The sequence below is a fragment of the Eschscholzia californica genome, unplaced genomic scaffold, assembly GCF_041429995.1.
Source record: "Eschscholzia californica isolate CP2 unplaced genomic scaffold, dmEscCali1.0.p SCAF_6, whole genome shotgun sequence".
Lineage (NCBI taxonomy): Eukaryota > Viridiplantae > Streptophyta > Magnoliopsida > Ranunculales > Papaveraceae > Eschscholzia > Eschscholzia californica.
In genome coordinates, this window is record NW_028238483.1 from 18658186 (window position 1) to 18677959 (window position 19774).

General features: G+C 36.8%; 2 protein-coding genes and 1 pseudogene across 2 annotated transcripts; 1 reads left to right on the top strand and 2 right to left on the bottom strand.

The window, feature by feature from the left end:
* The first annotated feature begins 85 nt into the window (after positions 1-85).
* LOC147532183 (ras-related protein RABD2a pseudogene) lies at positions 86-3037 on the top strand (annotated as a pseudogene).
* A 54-nt stretch (positions 3038-3091) lies between these two features.
* LOC147532184 (uncharacterized) lies at positions 3092-6076 on the bottom strand. The gene is made up of 3 exons (XM_086649661.1): positions 5960-6076; positions 4617-5764; positions 3092-4493 (listed from the first exon to the last, which is right to left on the bottom strand). The coding sequence occupies exons 2-3, from the start codon at positions 5735-5737 to the stop codon at positions 4241-4243; spliced, it is 1374 nt and encodes a 457-aa protein (XP_086505787.1). The 5' UTR covers positions 5738-5764; positions 5960-6076; the 3' UTR covers positions 3092-4240.
* On the bottom strand, positions 3248-4102 carry LOC147532185 (F-box/kelch-repeat protein At1g57790-like). The gene has a single exon (XM_086649916.1). It carries the CDS (start codon positions 4100-4102, stop codon positions 3248-3250), a length of 855 nt encoding a protein of 284 aa, XP_086506042.1.
* Positions 6077-19774: the final 13698 nt, after the last annotated feature.

The following is a 19774-nucleotide window of genomic DNA, read 5'->3' on the forward strand; positions in this document are numbered from 1 at the left end:
AGTGAAGGGGTTATAAAGAAATTTAGAGAGAGAGAGAGAGAAAGATATGCTAGCTAGTGGGATGATGGCCTGATTGGTGTGAAGTATGGGTAAAAACGATGAGAATGAAGGAGATAAAGCACATGTAATTAAGCAAGGTAAATTACTCTTTTTCTTTCTATAATCTAGAACTAATGATTTCGAGTATAGCCACGGGCAGTTTGTATAAGAGTTAATTCGCCCCCCTACTTTGTGACCAGCTTCCTTTATGGCCCCCTGTTTTTCGTAAATTCAAATATGGTCCCGTATTTTCAAGTAAATGCCATTACTACCCTTCCTAATTCTAAATTTAAAACATTAAAAAAAAGTTATTTCCACCTCACCTCTCTCTCTCCACCTCATCTTTCTCTACAACTCACCCCTCTCTCCCTCCGCCTCATCTTTCTCTACAACTCACCCCTCTCTCTCCAACTCACTTCTCTCTCTCTCCAACTCACCACTTTCTTCTCCGACAAAGGTCGTCCGGCGAAAAATTTTCCGGCCGGCGACCATCAAACAAAAAAAAAAAAATTTATATCTCCTCTCTCTCTTTAAGTACTTCGGCGAAGAGAAACCCCTTTGCCGGAGTGACTTGTCAGAGAAGACAGAGAGGGAGAGGGAAAGAGGGAGAGGTGGAGAGAGAGAGGTGGAAAGAGAGAGAGAGAAAGAGAGGTGGAAAGAGAGAGAGAGAGAAAGAAAGGTAGAGAGAAAGAAAGAAAGGTGGAGAGAGAGAGGTGAGGTGGAGAGAGATGTGAGGTGGAGATAGAGGTGAGGTGGAATGTATTTAATTTTATTTTGAAAAATTATGAATAGGAAGGGCAATTATGACATTTACCTGAAAATAGGGGGTCATATTTGAATTTACGAAAAACAGGGGGCCATAATGGAAGTTGGTCATAAAGTATGGGGCCATATAGGAATTAACTCTTTGTATAATAAAGGGACAAGTTGGTGATTTGATGCTCTAAAGAAAACCATGGATCGCCGGCCAGAAGTTGCCACCGGCGACTTCTTGCGGGAAAGAAAGAAGATGAGGATTGCCTCCTAAACCCACATTGCTTTTAACCAAACTAGAGATTGCCTTTAACAACTTTGTCCATTGCCTACAAAATCTCCCGACACTATTTGTGCGAAGGGGATAACCCTCGTGGAGGTTTTCAGTGCAGGATGTTATCCTCTTCGTTTCAAACAAAGATAAAGAAGATGTCGATAATACGGGGATCTCGTCGTCAGTATAAAAGAAAGAGAGAAGGTGGATGGGAGGGAGATATGAGAGATGAAATAGTAGAGATGAGAAAACGTTCAGAAAGATCGTTGCCACGATGGTCTATGGCGTGGTTGAGTATAACGAGATCCGGTGCGAAATATCATTCAGGCCTTAGATAAATGTTGGAATATTATCTAAAAAAATAAGAGAACGACAAGATTATTTTTTGATTGTCAATAGTTGGTAGCCCAAGTGGTTCCAAGGTGTTGACATAAACTCCAGAAAGCACTGGAGGTCCCAGGTTCGAATCCCATAGAAGGTGGAATTTTTTGGTTATTTGAATTGAGATTATTAGGGTATAAATAATGTAGTTGGGGTTTAGGTCATATTTTAGTTGGGCTATAGGTCCGGTCTTGTAAGAGTTTGAATGAACGGTTATCGAGTTTATCACATCTTTGATGTATCAATGGCAAATGTATTGACTATCGTTGATCGTAATCAATTTTCCGAAAAGAAAAAAATTATTTTTGATTTTTAAATTCTATAATTATTCGCCTAGAAGCATACTAATTGAAGTATTTGTAATTGACTATTTGTTTAGCCTATAATCTTATCTAAACAACGTATTTACCAACTAAGATACGACCAAATGGTAATGATTTGGACTTTACCTCTTGTTGTTTGAGGAGGCCAACTTAGTTTTTTTGGGAGGACCTCCCATTCTCTATTTACACCTCATTCTCTGTTTACACCTCTTGTTGTTTGAGGAGGCCAACGCCGTCCCATTTGTGGCATCCCTCTCCCACACATCCTGACGGTGGAGTTCAGTAATAGTAGTGGTGCTGATGGAGAAGATGAAAATGGAGATGAAGAGTTTTTTTTTATTTTTTTTTTATTATTATTGTACGTGAGTTTAACGATTGACTTAGGCTTAGTCAATTTTACCAGATAGTATCACTACCGATTGTGTGAAAAACCCTTCGCCTATATAAATTCCGTACTTTAAAGTTAAAAGATGACCAACTTAATCAAGGCAACAAACCCAACCCCATTGCATTTTGACTTGGTCCAACTAAGTTTTTGTCTCTCAAGAACTCATTTCCCGCACGCACGTCTCTCTACTGGTTCTCTATTTTTCGTCGGAAGATCGTTTGCCGCGGTTAATTTCCTACCCGAAACTAGAGGGATCCGGCGATCTAACATTAAGTTATTCTAGTTTCTACCTGTCAAAGGTCATGATTCCAGAATTCAGACCAACTATCTATTCAGGGTTTTGCTCATTGGAGACTGGTGTTGGAAAATCATGTCTGCTTCTAAGATTTGCTGAGGAGAGTTACATCAGGACGATTGGTGTTGACTTTAAAATCCCCACTTTGGAGCAGGATGGGAAGACCATTAAGATTCAAATTGGGGACACTGCTGGGCAAGAACGTTTCAGTACAATTTCTAGCAGCTACTACCGCGGAGCACATGGAATTATAATTGTGTATGATGTGACAGACCAAGAAAGCTTCGACAATGTGAAGCAATGGTTGAGTGAGATCGATCGCTATGCAAGTGAGAATGTGAACAAGCTTCTGGTGGGAAACAAGAGTGATATGACTGCTAACAAAGTTGTATCGTATGAAATAGCTAAGCCATTTGCGGATGAGATTGGAAATCCATTCCTGGAAACCAGGCGAAAAATGCAATGAACGCCGAGAAACCTTTATGGCCATGGCTGCTAAAATCAAGAAACGGGTGGCAAGCCAACCAACAATGAACAAGGCGAGGCCTCCAACAATGCAGATTCGAGCACAACCAGTTGCTTAAAAAGGTGGGTGCTGCTCTACTTTAAAAGGAAAAAAATAGTGTAAAACTAGTTCGTTTATTTTTTAATTCAATTTAGTGGAATTCTGCCTTAAAAATAAATAAATTTCAACATATCAAGAATCTTATGATATTTCAAAACTAATATTAATAACAAATAAATATTTATAATTATGAAAAAAATACACACCTTTTCTAACTCTAGTATTGGTTTCAAATTACATGAAACCAGTCGAGCTCTTGAACTGTTGGGCTTTGCGTGTAGGTCGGTTCAAGCCAACTGCAGTTGAATGGCTCGTATGTGTCGTAAAAACCCTTAGTACAACTTTGACTTCCAACCGGTTGACACTTACCCGTATCAAGAGAATAACATTGAATACCTTCACCATGTAATCTAGGGAAGTAGATTTTATTCTCCATCCTACTATTGGGAGCAACTCTTAGTAGACAACAAGTATTGCTAATGAACATCATATCCTTTCCCAAACTTTCAACTTCAACCCACGTTAAACTCGTAAAATCCAATTCAAAAACCCGAATTGACAGTCCAAGATGCCCTAAATCTACTAATAAAAGCTTCCCTTTATACTCGACCAAGAACTTTTTGTAGCTATCATCGAACTGCCATCGAGGACCAGCAAGAACTTCCTTGAACAAGGAACCATTAGTCTTAAAAACACCCATAGTTCCGTTATAATCTAGGAAATAAAAAGCTCCGTTGCAGAAAACTGGATTATCAAAACAATACGTGAATATATCCGACTTTGGGTAGTTACCCGACCACCAAGTATTCTTTCCCCTTCGAGTGAAAATAACAAAAACTTTTTCTTCGTAATCTTCTATAAATTGACTGATGCCAATAACTTCACAATCTGATGAAGTAGGTGAGGATGAGAATGAGAGGCCAGTGGACATATTGTTGAAATCGAACGGTAAGCGTGGAAGTTGGATTGCCATTCTTGTAACTGGATTGTAAAAAAATATGCTATCCTTGCCTTTTGTCATTAGTAACCACCCGTCCTTTGAGAAACGAATAGTTGCACCTAATATAATGTCGTGACTATCCATTGTATACTTCTCATTATCATGCATCGGGTCTATAAAATTGTAGATATTACCTTCAGAGAAAACCATCAACGGAGATAAAGATGTGATTTTGGTATCGGTTTTCCCAAAAGTATTCCTGATTGTTGCAGGTAGCACCGATCAAGTCTCTCTATGTACGGCACGAAAATGTATGTAATCCACTGGTGGAAGATAACTTGCTAGCAGCACCAAGGTGTCCCTGTTGAGAATACCTAATGGGTTTGCATTTTCAAGTTCTTTTCGGTCTTTATCCTGTCCAATAACCTCATTCTCATCATCATTTGTATTGATATTCTTGTCCTCTGCATCTATAATGTTATCTTCTGCCTCTTTGTCTTTCATGAATATATTTTCTCTACTTCCTTCACAAGCCCTACAATTTAAAGCACAAAGAATGTTGGTTTCAGTGTCTACTACAAAAAAAACAAAAACACAAACCAATGAAAGCAAGACTAATTATATGTACTACTGAGTATGAGTTAGTATTCAAAGTTACCTCAAAGTTGGAGGCATCATCACCCACTCCGATGATAAACATGGCATTGGTAGATTCAGAAACGGCAAACAAACTGAAGTACTTGGCCCTTCTATGTCATATTTATACAGGCTGGGATCTCCGTTGAGTGTGTAATATACACAACCTCTTTTAAGACTCAACTCGGCTGCTGAGCAAGAAGTCGTGGTGGTTTTCCCCAGAAAGAGTACATGATTCCCTAAACTTGTTACATTCTTCCAATGCATTAAAGAGAAATCCAATTGTAATATTTCTATTGTGATAACTGATTTCCCAATGCCACCGAACAACCCTCTTGAATTGTAGAATATAGTAACCCGAAAGAGTTCATCAGAAGAAACAACATAAATCCTTCTGCAAGGAGCGTCCCTTCCAATTGAAAAAATGGGTTCACTTGTGGAAAACAACGTAATGGAGAGGAATTCATCAGCATATTCGTTATAAGCCTCAAATTTGTTCTTTATTTCAATCTCAAAATGCCATTCATTCGAGAAAAATATGTATAGCTTGTCCTTCACATAAAGGAGTGATCCATAAGCTATTTCACGTTTATCAATATTTTCAGACAATAATTCATGTGATCTCCATTGTTTGTCTCCGGCACGACAATATACAAGGAGGGATGCACCTTCATCTTCATCTTCCTTCAAACCAAGCAAGAAGAAGACCGTGCTGGTTTTATTGTTATTGTTAGAGGGAGGTGAGGTCAATATACAACTAGAGATAGTGTACTTGTCATATTCCAACCAATTGAGCAAATTAGGCAACTTGAAATTCTCCAATGACAATGGGTTCCAAAGAAAGCAATCCCCATATTTCCAAATTGAATTACTTTTATCAAATTCAGTTGGATCATTACACACAATGACTAACCAACCTTCATGAGAAGGGGATTGCCAAAACGATTTTCGACTCATCTCTGGTATTTGTTTTCTACAGTTTCTCTTATTAGGTTCAAGGAGATTGTAGAATGCTTGATTTTTTTGGTTCTTCTTACATGGTAAAACTAGCCATGGTGCTGCTGAAATAAGTGGTAGTGGTGGACAATTTCGTCGACTTCTCTTCTCTGTTGTTTCTGCTGCTGGAAGCTTCTTCTTCTCCATGGATGACTAGGTTGACGAGATGGAGCTCTACGAAACTCAATTGAAACAATTAGAAACCCAGAATTTATAACATTAAGTTCATCAAAAGCAGCATAAAAAACCTAACTTTAAACTCAACCCAAAAAATAAATTAGTGGAATCGATTAATTTTTTTATAATTAAAATCAACCCATTAATTCTAACAAAAAAACTAGCGAAGTGAGAGGAAGAGGAGATGTTTACCTTGAAGAGTGAGGAGATGGGCAAACTTTTTTTTTCTGTTGAAGAGTAAACTGATGGGAGAGCTTAACGCTATATGTAGAGAAATAATTGCCTCAATCCAATGATTATTACTAATTGCTAAATTTTGTTTTGATGAATTCTCGTTTAGCCCCCTCAAATATGATAAATGTTCCCTCGAGCCCCCTGATTCGTTCAGCTTTCCCTTGTAAACCCAATTTTAGTTCTTCCGTTGTAGTGCTCCTACTTCACCCATTTTGCGATGGTCGGGGGAATAACAAAAATTCTCCGGGGAAATAAAAATTTAGTAAATAAATATTGACTCATGGGTATTTTCCTTTCAGTCCAAAAATTGGGTTGATTGAACATTGTCCCTAAATCTTCATCTTCCCTCTCTCTGTCTTTCACCATCTCTCTCTTATTCTCTTATTCTCTCTCTCTCTCTCTCTCTCAATTCCTCATTGTTTATCTCTTTCTTGCTCTCATTATCTATGTCTCTCAATCTCTCACTGTTCTCAATCAATCTCTCATGTTTCTCTCCCTCTCTCCCACATACAATGTTCCAACAAAGGGAATTGTTCACTTCGTCGGAATTTGACATCGAAGAGGATTTCTGGTGAGATCTTCCTCAATGATTTCGTGGCCACGAAACATTTCGTGGCTACAAAATGTTTTGTGACGATGACCATTTCGTGGCCACAAAACGTTTCGTGGGTATGACCATTTCGTGGCTACAAAATGTTTCGTGACCACAATACATTTCGTGGCTACGAACATTGTTATTTCCACACAGACCAAGAGAGAGAGAGAGAGAGAGAGAGACTGCGAGAAAGACAAAGAAATGTCTACACCGAGATAAATAACGACAATGATCTACAACGAAAGTGAGTGAGAGATCTAAAGTGTGAAAGACAAAAATATAGTCATTGTGTGTGTGTGTGTGAGAGAGAGAGAGAGAGAGAGAGAGAGATAAGGAGAGATATATAGAGAGATGAAAGCAACAAGAAAGAGATAGAGATATATATATATATATATAGGGTAACAGTGAGTTAAAGAGGAGGAGAGAGGAAAGAGAGGAGAGATAGGAAAGGCAATGGTTGTGGCCTCAATGGTGGTGGTGTAAACTTGTGGTGGTGAAGGGGATAAAGAAGATGAAGATTAGGGAGCAATGTTAGATCAAATAAGTTTTTAGCCTAAAATAAAATATATGGGTTATTTCCCAAATGACTCCCAACTTTGTGACCAGCTTTCTGCCTGGCCCCCTAGATTAGCAAAAATACCCATATGGCCCCCTTTTTCCGTTATCTTTAACTTTTCGTTACTCTCTCTCCTCCATCTCATTTTCTCTCTCTACCACATCATTTGACCAAGCCACATTATCATCTTCTCCGGCAAGGGTCGCCGGCCGGTCAAATTTCCGGCCGACGACCTTCAAATTTTTATTTTTTTTATTCTCTCTCTCTCTCTAAAAACTAGTTTTTTTTTTAAAAACTCTCTCTATCCCTACAGATCTAGAGAGAGAGCAGATCCATTGAAGGTCTGCGAACAGACCTTCAAAGGGTCTGTGAACAGGCCTTCAAAGGGTCTGTGAACAGACCTTCAATGGATCTGCTCTCTCTAGATCTGTAGAGAGAGAGTTTTTTTTTTTTTTAAAATATTTTTTATTAGTTTTTAGAGAGAGAGAGAATAAAAAAAAAATTGAAGGTCGCCAGCCGGAAATTTGCCCAGCGGCGACCCCTGCCGGAGAAGATGATGATGCGGCGTGGTCAAATGATGTGGCAGAGAGAGAAAATGAGCTGGAGGAGAGAGAGTAACGAAAAGTTAAAGATAACGAAAAAGGGGGCCATATGGGTATTTTTGCTAATCTAGGGGGCCAGGCAGGAAGCTGGTCACAAAGTTGGGGGCCATTTGGGAAATAACCCAAAATATTTCTCCGAAAATTTACAAAAAAACATGGATTCCCTAGAGAATATATTTCCCAGAGATTATTCTTTATTCCCCAAAGCCGCGCCCTTTTACGATTCATGATGTGATGCCTTTATTTACTTTTACTTAACTCATCAATTATTGAATTATTTCTTGCTAAATATAAAAGAAATTCCTTCATCAGATCACTAGACCCGCACCATTTCTTTATCTATCATAATGGATAATTCGTCCACTAACATCACATCTCATCAGTTGGATTTCGACCTGACATCATCATAAGAAGGCCCCCAAATAAAGTTTCGTTTCAGGCCTTCAAATTCTGGTCACGCCACTATCGTTAACAAAATATTTTTAATTATAGCGCATATGGTCGTATACATCTTGAGATAAAGCAAGATACGACCATATCGTCCAATGATTTTTCGGTTAGGGTTCTTTAATCATTTTTCGTATATTTTTTAGCCAAAAAGATCAATATACCCACACTCATGGTGTCATATTGTCTTCTCCTTTAACCTAAAAGACCAAAATACTCCTAAGACCGATTTGTGTCAACTTGACTCTTTTTTCTTTCTTTCTTTCTTTCTCTTTAAGTCCATAATGACCAAACTGCTCTTTGGATTATTCTTTTTCTCTCTTGCTTCTCATTTGACCACTTAAGATTGAGTGACTTCTCCCTTGACTATCTATGATCCTATTCTCCATCTGTCCTTTCGCTTCTGGCCTTCTAGCTAAGTTGAGATGGAAAAGTGATTTGTTGCTCCATGTATGCCATTGCAATGAAAACATATAACTTTATTGAAGATAAACTATTAAGTGACTAACTCATGAAACTTTGGTGGATCTTATGCAATGTTTTAGCACTAAATTTATTTTGTGAATTTATATTGATTGAAAGAAAAAGAGTCTTCATCTTCATCTTCATATTGTTTTTACGGTTTAGCTAAAGTGAATGGCAACTGATGCTTACGCAATAATGACGTGCAATAAGATAAAATAAGATTTTGCTAAAGTTGTTGGTCAATCAGACAAAACTACTTATAAGTGTACTCACTGCAACAAAATTGGTCATACCAAAAGTCATTGTTATGAGCTATCCAGAATGGCGGGATCATAATCGAAAGAAAAACTCTAATAAGACCCTTGTAGATCCAACTGTTAAGCAAGCTTCATCGACGGTAGCCACTACAGGTAATGTAGGCAAAATTTTAAATATGTCTACACATGTTTCGAATAGTACTTGGATAATTGATTCTGGTGGTACAGATCATATGATTTTTGATTCTAGACAGGTCTCAACTATTAACCAATCTTCACATAAATATGTCTCAATTGCCAATGGCACGTCAACCCCTATTGTAGGGGAAGGACCTATAACTTTAACGAATATATTGAACTTAGACTTTATTTTGGTTGTCCCATCTTTAGATCGTAATTTATTATCAGTCTCAAAAAAACCACAACTCTATTTTGTGTTGTCATCTTTTGGCCTGAATTTTGTGTATTTAAGGACATCTGGACAAGGCAAACAATTGGTTATGGTGTTAGGCGAGGAAAGTTGTATAACTTGGATTTAATATCTGAAAGCTCTAGTAAATTGCGTCAGACATTAGTAGTGAATAATTCAGAAATAAAAAATAAAGATGAAATATGATTATGACATCGACGTCTAGGGCATGCCTCCTTCGGTTACCTTAAGAAATTATTTCCATCGATATTTATTAAATGCAATGTTTCTAGTTTATATTGTAATGTTTGTGCACTTGCAAAAAGTCATCATGCATCGTTTTCGTTAAATTTAAATAAAAGTCCATCTTTTTTTATGATCTTACATTCCGATGTCTGGGGTCCATCTAAGGTTCCTACTTTGGGTGGGGCACGGTGGTTTGTTACCATTATTGATGATTGTACTAGGATGACTTTGGTGTGTTTGATGAAATATAAAAGTGAGGTAAAATTATTATTTCAGAAGGTTCATAAACTGTTTAGTACTCAGTACAACGCAAATGTCCAGATACTTCGTAGTGACAACGGATGAGAGTATATGGATCATGAACTTCAAATTTATTTGGATTCTCATGGTATTGTTCATCAAACTACTTGACCAAATACCCCTCAATAAAATAGGGTCGCTGAAAAAAGAATCATCACTTGTTAGAAGTTATAAGGGTTATATTGATCGAAACACATATGCCATTATCTTATTGGGGAGAAGAACTTCTTGCTGCAACCTATTTAATTAATAAAATACCTTCTAGTACTATTGAGTTTGAGACTCCTTTTCAAACTCTATCGGATGTTACAACCTCTCCGACAGTTTCGAATTTACCTCCCCGTATCTTTGGGTGTGTAGCATTTGTTCATCTTCATGAGCACCAACGTACAAAATTTAATCCAAGGGCATTAAGATGTGTATTTGTAAGGTACACTGCAAATCAGAATGGGTACATATGTTATCATCTTCCAACTAAATGAATGTTTGTTACATTGGATGTTATCTTTCATGAAGATTCTAAGTATTTTTTACCTGAGTCTGAACTATAAGGGGAGAAAACTAAGCAAGAAGTTCTGACTCTTGATTATGAAGAAACGGATAATCATGTAGAAGAGAACAACGTTGTATCTAATATGGAAGTAAATTTGATTCCTGAAGAAATATTAAAGCTGAAATTGATGAACAACGTTGTTACCTTTATTGATGATTGTACTAGGATGACTTTGGTGTGTTTGATGAAATATAAAAGTGAGGTAAAATTATTATTTCAGAAGGTTCATAAACTGTTTAGTACTCAGTACAACGCAAATGTCCAGATACTTCGTAGTGACAACGGATGAGAGTATATGGATCATGAACTTCAAATTTATTTGGATTCTCATGGTATTATTCATCAAACTACTTGACCAAATACCCCTCAATAAAATAGGGTCGCTGAAAAAAGAATCATCACTTGTTAGAAGTTATAAGGGTTATATTGATCGAAACACATATGCCTGAATCGGTAATGGAAGAAAGTGTTAATGAAATCATTTGAACAAATTGTGGATTTATCTCTAATTGAAGTCGTTGAACCAAGGGTTAGTAATACACCAAATCAATCAGTTGTCGAGGATGTTCCAGAAGCATTTTCTGAACCACCTAGAAAAATATTACTGTCACGTCAAACTAGAGGTATTCCTAAACCAACATATCAACCTGAGTTGTCTAGTAGAATCAAATATCCTATGAGCCTGTATGTGTCAGATCATCGATTATCAGAATCAAATAAGTCATTTGTAAATCAATTATCTATTGTATATATTCCTAACAATGTGCAGGAAGCCTTATCTGATTCAAAATGGAAAGAAGCTATGAATGAGGAGATGAAATCCTTACAAAAGAATGACACTTGGGAGATAGTTGATCGTCCAGTTGATAAAAATCCAGTGGGATGTCGGTGGATTTATTGAGTGAAGTATAAAGCAGACGGTACAATTGAACGTTACAAAGCGAGACTAGTGGCGAGAGGCTACACTCAAACTTATGGAGTCGATTACACAGAGACATTTGCTCTAGTTGCAAAAATCAACATTGTTCACGTCTTGTTATCTTTAGCGGCAAATTTAGATTAACCACTACAACAATTTGATGTAAAGAATTCCTTTTTGCATGAGATACTATTAGAAGAAGTATATATGGACCTTCCACCGGGATGCAAGATACCAGAAATACATAACCAGAAGGTATGTAGATTGAAAAATTCATTGTATGGATTAAAACAATCACCAAGAGCGTGGTTTGGAAGGTTTACAAAGGCTATGAAGGAATTCGGGTATTGCCAAAGCAATTCTGACCATACCTTATTTATAAAAAGGCAGAAAGAAAAACTCACAACACTTATCGTATATGTTGATGACATGGTGGTTACTGGGGATGACCTTGAAGAACAGAAAGCTTTACAAAATTACTTATCTAAAGAGTTTGAGATGGAAGACCTTGGTCCGTTGAAATACTTTCTTGGAATTGAAGTATCTCGATCTTGTAATGGAATTTACCTATCCCAAAGAAAGTATACTTTAGATTTGTTACATGAGGTGGGTATGTCAACGTGTGAGCCGATTGATAAACCTGTTGAAGAAGGATTAAAGTTGTTCGTGGAGCCTAATCAGATACTGGTTGATAAAGGAAGATATCAACGACCGGCTGGAAGGTTGATGTACTTGGCGCACACGAGGCCAGATCTTGCAAATGCATTAAGTATTGTTAGTCAATTCATGCACAATCCCGGTGAAAAACACATGAATGTTGTTTTACGCATTTTGAGATATTTGAAGGCGGCTCCTGGAAAAGGTATTTTGTTTATTAAAAATTCGAATAGTCGAACTACCGATGTATATACTGATGCAGATTGGGCCGTGGAAGTAAATGGTAGGCGATCAACTGCAGGATATTTTACCTTTGTTGGTGGAAATCTTGTTACATGGAGAAGTAAAAAATAGAACGTTGTTGCACGTTCAAGTGCAGAGTCTGAAGTTAGAGGCATGGCTGATGGTGGCATATGTGAGGCGTTATGGTTAATACACCTCTTGGATGATTTAGGATATCCTTCTGAAAGACCAATTCAATTATATTGTGACAATAAAGCAGCATGTGATATTGCTCACAATCCAGTCCAACACGACCGTACCAGGCATGTTGAGGTGGATTGATGTTTTATTAAAGAAAAGTTGGAAGACAACATTGTAGAGTTACCAAAGATCCGATCTGAAGATCAATTGGTTGATGTTCTTACCAAAGAAGTTTCAAGTCGAATATTTTCGAAATTGATAGACAAGTTGGGCATGTGCGATATCTATGCACCAACTTGAGGGGGAGCGTTGAAATATCTTTCTATATGTTAAGATATCCCATATAATATTGTTCCTATATTGAGATATTAGGAAATATCAAATATTAGAAACTAGAAAGATATTAAGAACTAGTAAATATATTAGCATAAACTATTAGAAACTAGTAAGATATAGGAACTAGTAAAATTAGAAACTAGTAGTATTGTAACTCTATAAATAGAGTCTTATATTTCTTTTGTAAATCATCAAGGAATAAAATAAGTTCTTTGAACAATTTCAACTGGTTTGAGAGAAAGCGCCGAGAGAGAAAAAAATACAAAAAATCTATTAGGTCGAGATGTAGTCCGACTTGGGTGTGATTTGCTGATGTGAAATCTTGCGTTAGCAAATCAGACCAGTTGGAAGAATATTTTAAAAAGAAAACGAAATTAAATTTATGTCCAATTTGCTGACGTGGCATCTTGCGTCATCTCGGTATTTATGGAGATGATAGAGAAAGTAATTATGATGATGATGAGGAATTAAAAATTACAACTAACATTAACAAAAAATTGGTCAGAGAAACCTAATGGAAAGTTCTTTTTTTTTTTAATTGTTCAGCGTGCCTCGAACCTAAGAGAAAGTTACGTGGATACTTCCTTAAAGATAAGAAGAACAAGGCAAGAGATTGGTCATAGATTAAGGAGCCATATGAAAAATAACCGTGAAAGGTTCCACCGTGTGCAGACCGTGGATATTTTTATGTCTTTCTTGTTGCAAGTTAAGAGCATCTCCCATGCAAAACTCAATCTTAGAAATTCTGAGTCGTAGACAGTCAGAAGTTAGAAGGTCGAAAGTGTGAACACCTTCTAGAATTCCAAACTTCGAAATCTTGATTGATAAAGCATCAATAAGGTCCAAAAGAAACCTGCAAAAGAAGACAAACAGACACAAACAAATCCGTAAAGGCTTGGGGACACCGGGATGGTGTCTGCCGATGAGCCTCCAACGACCAAGTCAGCAAATTGTCGTAATGAATGATAAATGGAATGTTGAGGGTGTCACCGTTGACGTGTAATCTGAAGTGACAAGACTCGTGGAATGGTCGGAACTCAGATCTACGGGAGAAGATGCTAAAAAATGTGAGTTTTAGATGTTACCATAAACATCCAGAAGCTTTGATCTCCTTAAGAATCTCTGGAAGCATCGACAAGAAGATAGTTATAATATCTTTGAAGATGTCTAGTCGATCTGAGTAATAGGAACGATTAGAACCAAATGGGTATGTAAAGTAAAATAGACAAGGCGTATAGGGACCAGGTAACTCATATGCCAACGTCTCAAGGAAGAACAAAGGACGAGTGGAGAGGAAGAAGTGGTGTCGTTTTGTTCTGCTTTCGATGATTTGAGAAATGGAGGTGCTCCTCTTTATATAGGCATAAGGAATGATTCGTTGGGAGGAGTAATGGCTGACTGTTAAAAAGTAAATGCACGACTTGAAAAAAAACATTATCAAATATTTTCCTATGAAAGAGAACATTACATAAGTCTTCCACAAAAGAGCACAAACTATATGCAGATGAAGATATACATTGCTAAGAAATCATGTTCGCCAAAAGAACATAAAAAAACACACGAAACAATCCTTTGGACCATCTAATGCAAGTGAGTGGTTAGGGAAGGGGGCATACGAGTGAGCCCCATGCAGCTACTCTCACGTAAGGGCGGAGCCAGAATTTGAAATCACACCTGGGTAGCCTAAAATTTCAATAAAACGAAATGGTAGAAAAGAAAATTTTTTCCATAGAACTACTGCTAGGAAGACGGAATTTTTAATGTACTTACAATTAGTTAACTATGTTATCCAACGAACATGTACCCTAATGTTTTTTTTCTTCAAAGGCCAATCGATAATTTAGAAAGCTAAACTTTTATTAACCATAAAATAACGGATTTCTTTTATTACCCATAAGAATAATGGATTTCTTAACAATTATTTAAATAGCAGAAGCACATATTACATAGTCTAATAGTCCAGGAGAACTAACTAATGCACTCCAAGTAATAAGAAGAGGAAAAAAAATAGACAAATAAGGTGATTTGAGGGGGATTTGATGCCTGGACCTTATGTATGTAGGCTAAATGTTTTACCATTAAGCTATCTCGCGCTACTTGTCTATCCCTAGCTGCCTTATTAATTGTTCAGACATTGTGAGGCATTTTACAAATACTATCCCTGGCTGCAGCCAGGGATAGTCCCCACATACATCCGCCCACTCACAAACTGAGAAGTGACTTCCACGACTACTTAAAGTTCTGGTTCCGGTTTTATAATATCAACTATCAGGGGTTTACGAGTCGTTTAAGTAGAGCTGTCTCTCTCCGTATATATAAAGAGCTTAAATAGATTTTGCTCAAGATTGAATGTGAGAGTTAAACATAATTCCCATGCGAATTGTTATTATTTTATTTGTAATAAACCCTATTAACCATAAGAATGACTTCTTATAAGGAACTCATCCATATACAATCACCCCACAGAAACTAGACAATATTTGGTTGCAAGTTAAAATTATCAGTTATTTACGCATTTTTATATGATCACCACATAAGTTTATGCATGTACGTTTGTGTATGTTGTATATATATATATATATATATATATATATATATGGTGGGCCTAGAAAGTTTCCTAAATAGGTCACCACCCGCAAGTATACGGGCGTCAAGTGATAATTCCGGTAAGTCAGGTTCGTTCCTCAGAGACTAAGTGAAACCTATTCTAAGACTTGGAAGTAAGACGGTTTTTGTTTTGATTTTGGTTTTGGTGATAAAAATATTTAAATAAAATAACGAAAATAAAAAAATAAACTCAAATGAGGGAGAAGTCTAGGGGTTTCGGAATCTACTACATAAAATAACCTTTAAAACAAATAGTTATCTAATCAATCCTCTTTCTTTATAACTCGGAATTTCAGATAATGAACTATCTTAATTCCGGAAGATGTTTTCGTTTAAACCCAATAATCTATAACAATGTAATTGTTTATTTCGAAAAACAAATCTCTAAACTATTGTTTATCAATCAATAAGCATATATCATCAAAGAATCTAATCTAAGCATGATATATCAAATTTTAAAGTATAAACAATGAAAAGAAAATCAGTTCTACAAATTAAAACAATTTCAATTTTGAATCACAATCAAGAGAATTAACAAAATAAAAATATGTCTCTAAAGGTTCAAGTATGAGTTTCATCCTAAAACCCTAGATGGAGAGAGTTAGCTATTCATAATATGAGATTAAAATAAATACGGAAAGTAAGAGAGAATATGGAAGAAGAACAAAACTTTTCTTGCTGATTTCCTGGAAATGGTTTCCTTCTGATTTTCCTGTCAGGAAGCCAAACGCACCCTTAAGGAAAATAGTTTTCTCATCTTCTCGGAAATATTTTCTCTCTGGGAAAATTATTTTCCAGAGAGATTATTGACCCAAACGTGGTCTTCTTCTCCACTTCTTTTCTTCTCTCTGTTTTATTTCAATTCAAATCAACTAAAGCCACTAAATTACAGAAAAAGAGAAGAAGATTATAATAGATTTAGACATTAGAAAATGATTCTGTTTCTCTACAAATTTCTCTCTCTCTCTCTCTCTTTCCTGTTTCTTTCTCTGATTCCTTTCTCTCTGTTTCTTTCTCTCACTAAAAAAAAATACAGAAAAAAGAAGATGACAATAGATGATGAAGAAATAATGGTCTCTAACTTCTCTCTCTCTCTCTCTCTCTCTCTCTTGTATTTCTCTGGTTTGGTGAGCTCGAGAGAGGATGATTTGACCCCCAATCCGAGATGCCTATGATTAGAGATGTCCTCCCTGTTTTATAGAAGTCTAAGAAGAGTAAAATCCAATCCAATTCAGTCTCTGATTTCTTTCTCTAAGATTAACACCATCAAATCTCTCTAAAAGTTTCTGTTAATGGGAGAAAATCAATCTTCTATCTTTGTTTTCAAATCTCCAGCTATGTTCCAGTCGAGTGAAGCATAAAAAATATCAATCTAGCCGGCCCTCTCTCTCTAGAAATATGATCAGCAATCTAACCGAATCCTTCTCTTTCTATTCTCAATTCGATCTTGTACATAGAAGTAGAAGAAGTTCATGTATCTCCAACTCACAGTCTCCATTTCCAGCCAATCAATCTTCAATATCATCTTCATACAATCTCGGCTCAATATCCTTCTCTCTATTCTCTCGGAAATAACTAAATCATCTCTATGGAAGCCGAATCCCACTTTCTCTATATTTGAAAATCCAAAATCTACAAATATCTCTAGATATCTCACTTATCTTCTTTCCTTCTTTCCCTCAAATCTTCAATTTCCAAATTAATCTCTCCATCGATTTCCAGCTCTCCATTCCTTTCTCGGTCTCTCTCTATATTTCTTGAGAGATTTCTTTCTCTTTAGTTTCAGTTTTATTAGGGAAAGAAAGAGATAAACCAGTAAAGTATAGATAATGTTTGATTTCCCACAAATGTAGACGGGTTAGTTAATTGCTGGCTATTGTAGGGGATGATTTGGTGCTTCACGGCTCTATTTAAAACCTTGCAATAGGCAGTCGGATGGAACCACGTGCAGGAGAGTTAAATGTTTTGAGTACAAGTGAATCTGGTTGGATCTCGGTAGATGGAGCACGGAAATATGTTACTACGGGTAACGCGGGAACATCACAAAGGCCAGATGCTCAGAAGACGTCGGATCTTGGATACGCGGAAGATAACAGTGAAGATCAAAACATGGGGTCTGGACAACCGAATTAAGCTGCTTCCGGATGCACTAAATCATACTCCGAAGGTCCATTTTGATGCTCAGCGCAAATACAGGAATAAGATATGACGACTTCCACACGAGAACACGTGTCACCCGCTATCCCGCATGCCCGAACCGTGCCCAAATAGATCAAATGTAGACCTGACTTTGACTTCACATAATACCCTCGTCTAGATTCCGATTTCACTTTCGTTTTCGCCCACGAGTTCATCTTGAGTTCTAGTTTCTTCCGAGTATCAAAATAGACCAAACTACCAGAGCATCATTAGCACTAAATTACCGAAATGCCCCTAATGTGTCAATCTCCCGATTTTAACCGTTTTTTCGCGCTCAATTCTATAGAAGACACCTGGACAAGAGAAACAAGTAATTCATGAGAGTAACTGCTCGAAATGAACTAACTAACCCGAGTTAAGAGATTCAGATGGGACATTTTCATGTCTCATCAATATATACACATAAGAAAGACAGAGAGAGATTACCTCCAGTTTGCTCAGTTCCTCACGGTATTGATCAACAAGTTGTTTCAATTGCTGCACCTGTTGAGGCATATACCATCATATGCCTTCTGACGTTCATGCTGGATAGACACGGTTCGCTTGAGGAGATTGTTATCGTTCACCACTGCTTCCAATTTTTGCTTCAACATCATGTTTTCCTAGAATAGAACAAACTGTGTAAGTGCAAAAACCCTTCGACAATCATAACAAACCATACAGAGAACATAAAATAGATAAACACTAACATAATAAGCTGCGAACCTTTTGAAAGTTTTCAGCTGCTTGAGCACTAGCATTTGCATGAATGGACTTCTCCAGAACCTCCAAAATCCTTGAGGCACGACCTCTCGCATCATCCATTGTAGATGAACTTGACATTTCACTAACAAACAACTCCACCCACTCTGAGCCGTTCTTTGGCAACCCTTCGGGCAGTGGAACTTCAGCAAATGAAATATTTCCAGCATTGACTTCTATATTCCAGAAAAGTTAAAAAAAAAGAGAATGAAGAATTAGTATAAACAGAGAATCCATTTGAATGATATAACGTTCAAAGTGGAAGATAGTCTAAAGTCCAAAAAAGAAAATTACTTTGATATCGTAGAGAAGTAGATAGATATAATTACGATTTCCCCGAGCGAATTCTCAAAAGGTATAGTTTACATGGGAGTCTAACTACATCTATTACATTATCAAATCTCCCACAGGATTTTTGAGGACAAGATAAGTTCATATAGATTCAGATTTCAGAATACTGTGTAAGCTTAAAAATAAGTGTAATTCAGGTAAACTATGAACAGGGATCAACAAAAATGGTCAATAAAGTCGATAATCTCTACAAGAGAATACAAACACAATAGTGAATTAAAAGAATGAGGAAATTTTGGGGCAACCAAGTCAAAGATAAACCAAGAATGATTGAACTTACTTTCAAATTGTTACAACAAGATGCAATATAATGCTTAGCGATAACATAATTGTTTTATCTGCTAAACCATTTATGGAAAAAAAAAAATCTTTACCTTGTTGTGGTAGATCAGTTCCTTCAGCTGCAGCCGATGCAGAGTTCATTTCAAGTGTTTCTAAGCAGAGTTCATTGTGATAGTAGTATTTTATTACATAAACATATTTATTCAATGATATTTTATGAAAAAATACCACAGTCAAATTATTTAAATATTCATCTACTATATCACGTGTATTGTTTTTAATTCTCACATCATAAGAAGGGCTTGAAAAAAAATTCGCACCGGCCCCGAAAATCTCGGCCATGCCACTGGGTTTAACTTTTTACATCGATCACTTATTCCGTCAGAGTATAAAATGGAATGATTCCCCTTCTCTCGCCGATCTCTAACCTCTTCATCTTGTGCTACGCTCCACGTCCAACTTGTTTCGGGTGAGTCCGCGAAAGAAGAAGATGATAATTGTGAAGAGGGAATACCCTACTGATATTACGGAGGAATCGAGAGAGAGAGAGAAAGAGATAAGAGAAACCGAGAGTCTGAGAGAGATGTGGAATATAGTTTGAATTTCTCTTGATATTAATTGTAAAAGGTAAATACAAGTATATATAGGATTACAAGTAAATCTATTTCAAATCTAAAAGCTTAACTAATCCCAACTAACTACATTGACCAATTCAGTCGGGTCTTCTTGTGACCGAGTGGGGTCGGGTATAAGTCCTCTATGGATCCTAATACTCCCCCTCAAGTTGGAGCGTTGATGGAAATAATGCCCAACTTGCCAATGAGCTTC

Coding starts and splice junctions, on each gene's coding strand:
- LOC147532184 (XM_086649661.1), bottom strand. CDS start 5,737: ATGGAGAAGAAGAAGCTTCCAGCAGCAGAAACAACAGAGAAGAGAAGT. Junction 4,494..4,616: donor ATGATGCCTCCAACTTTGAG/GTAACTTTGAAT, acceptor TTTAAATTGTAG/GGCTTGTGAAGGAAGTAGAG.
- LOC147532185 (XM_086649916.1), bottom strand. CDS start 4,102: ATGGATAGTCACGACATTATATTAGGTGCAACTATTCGTTTCTCAAAG.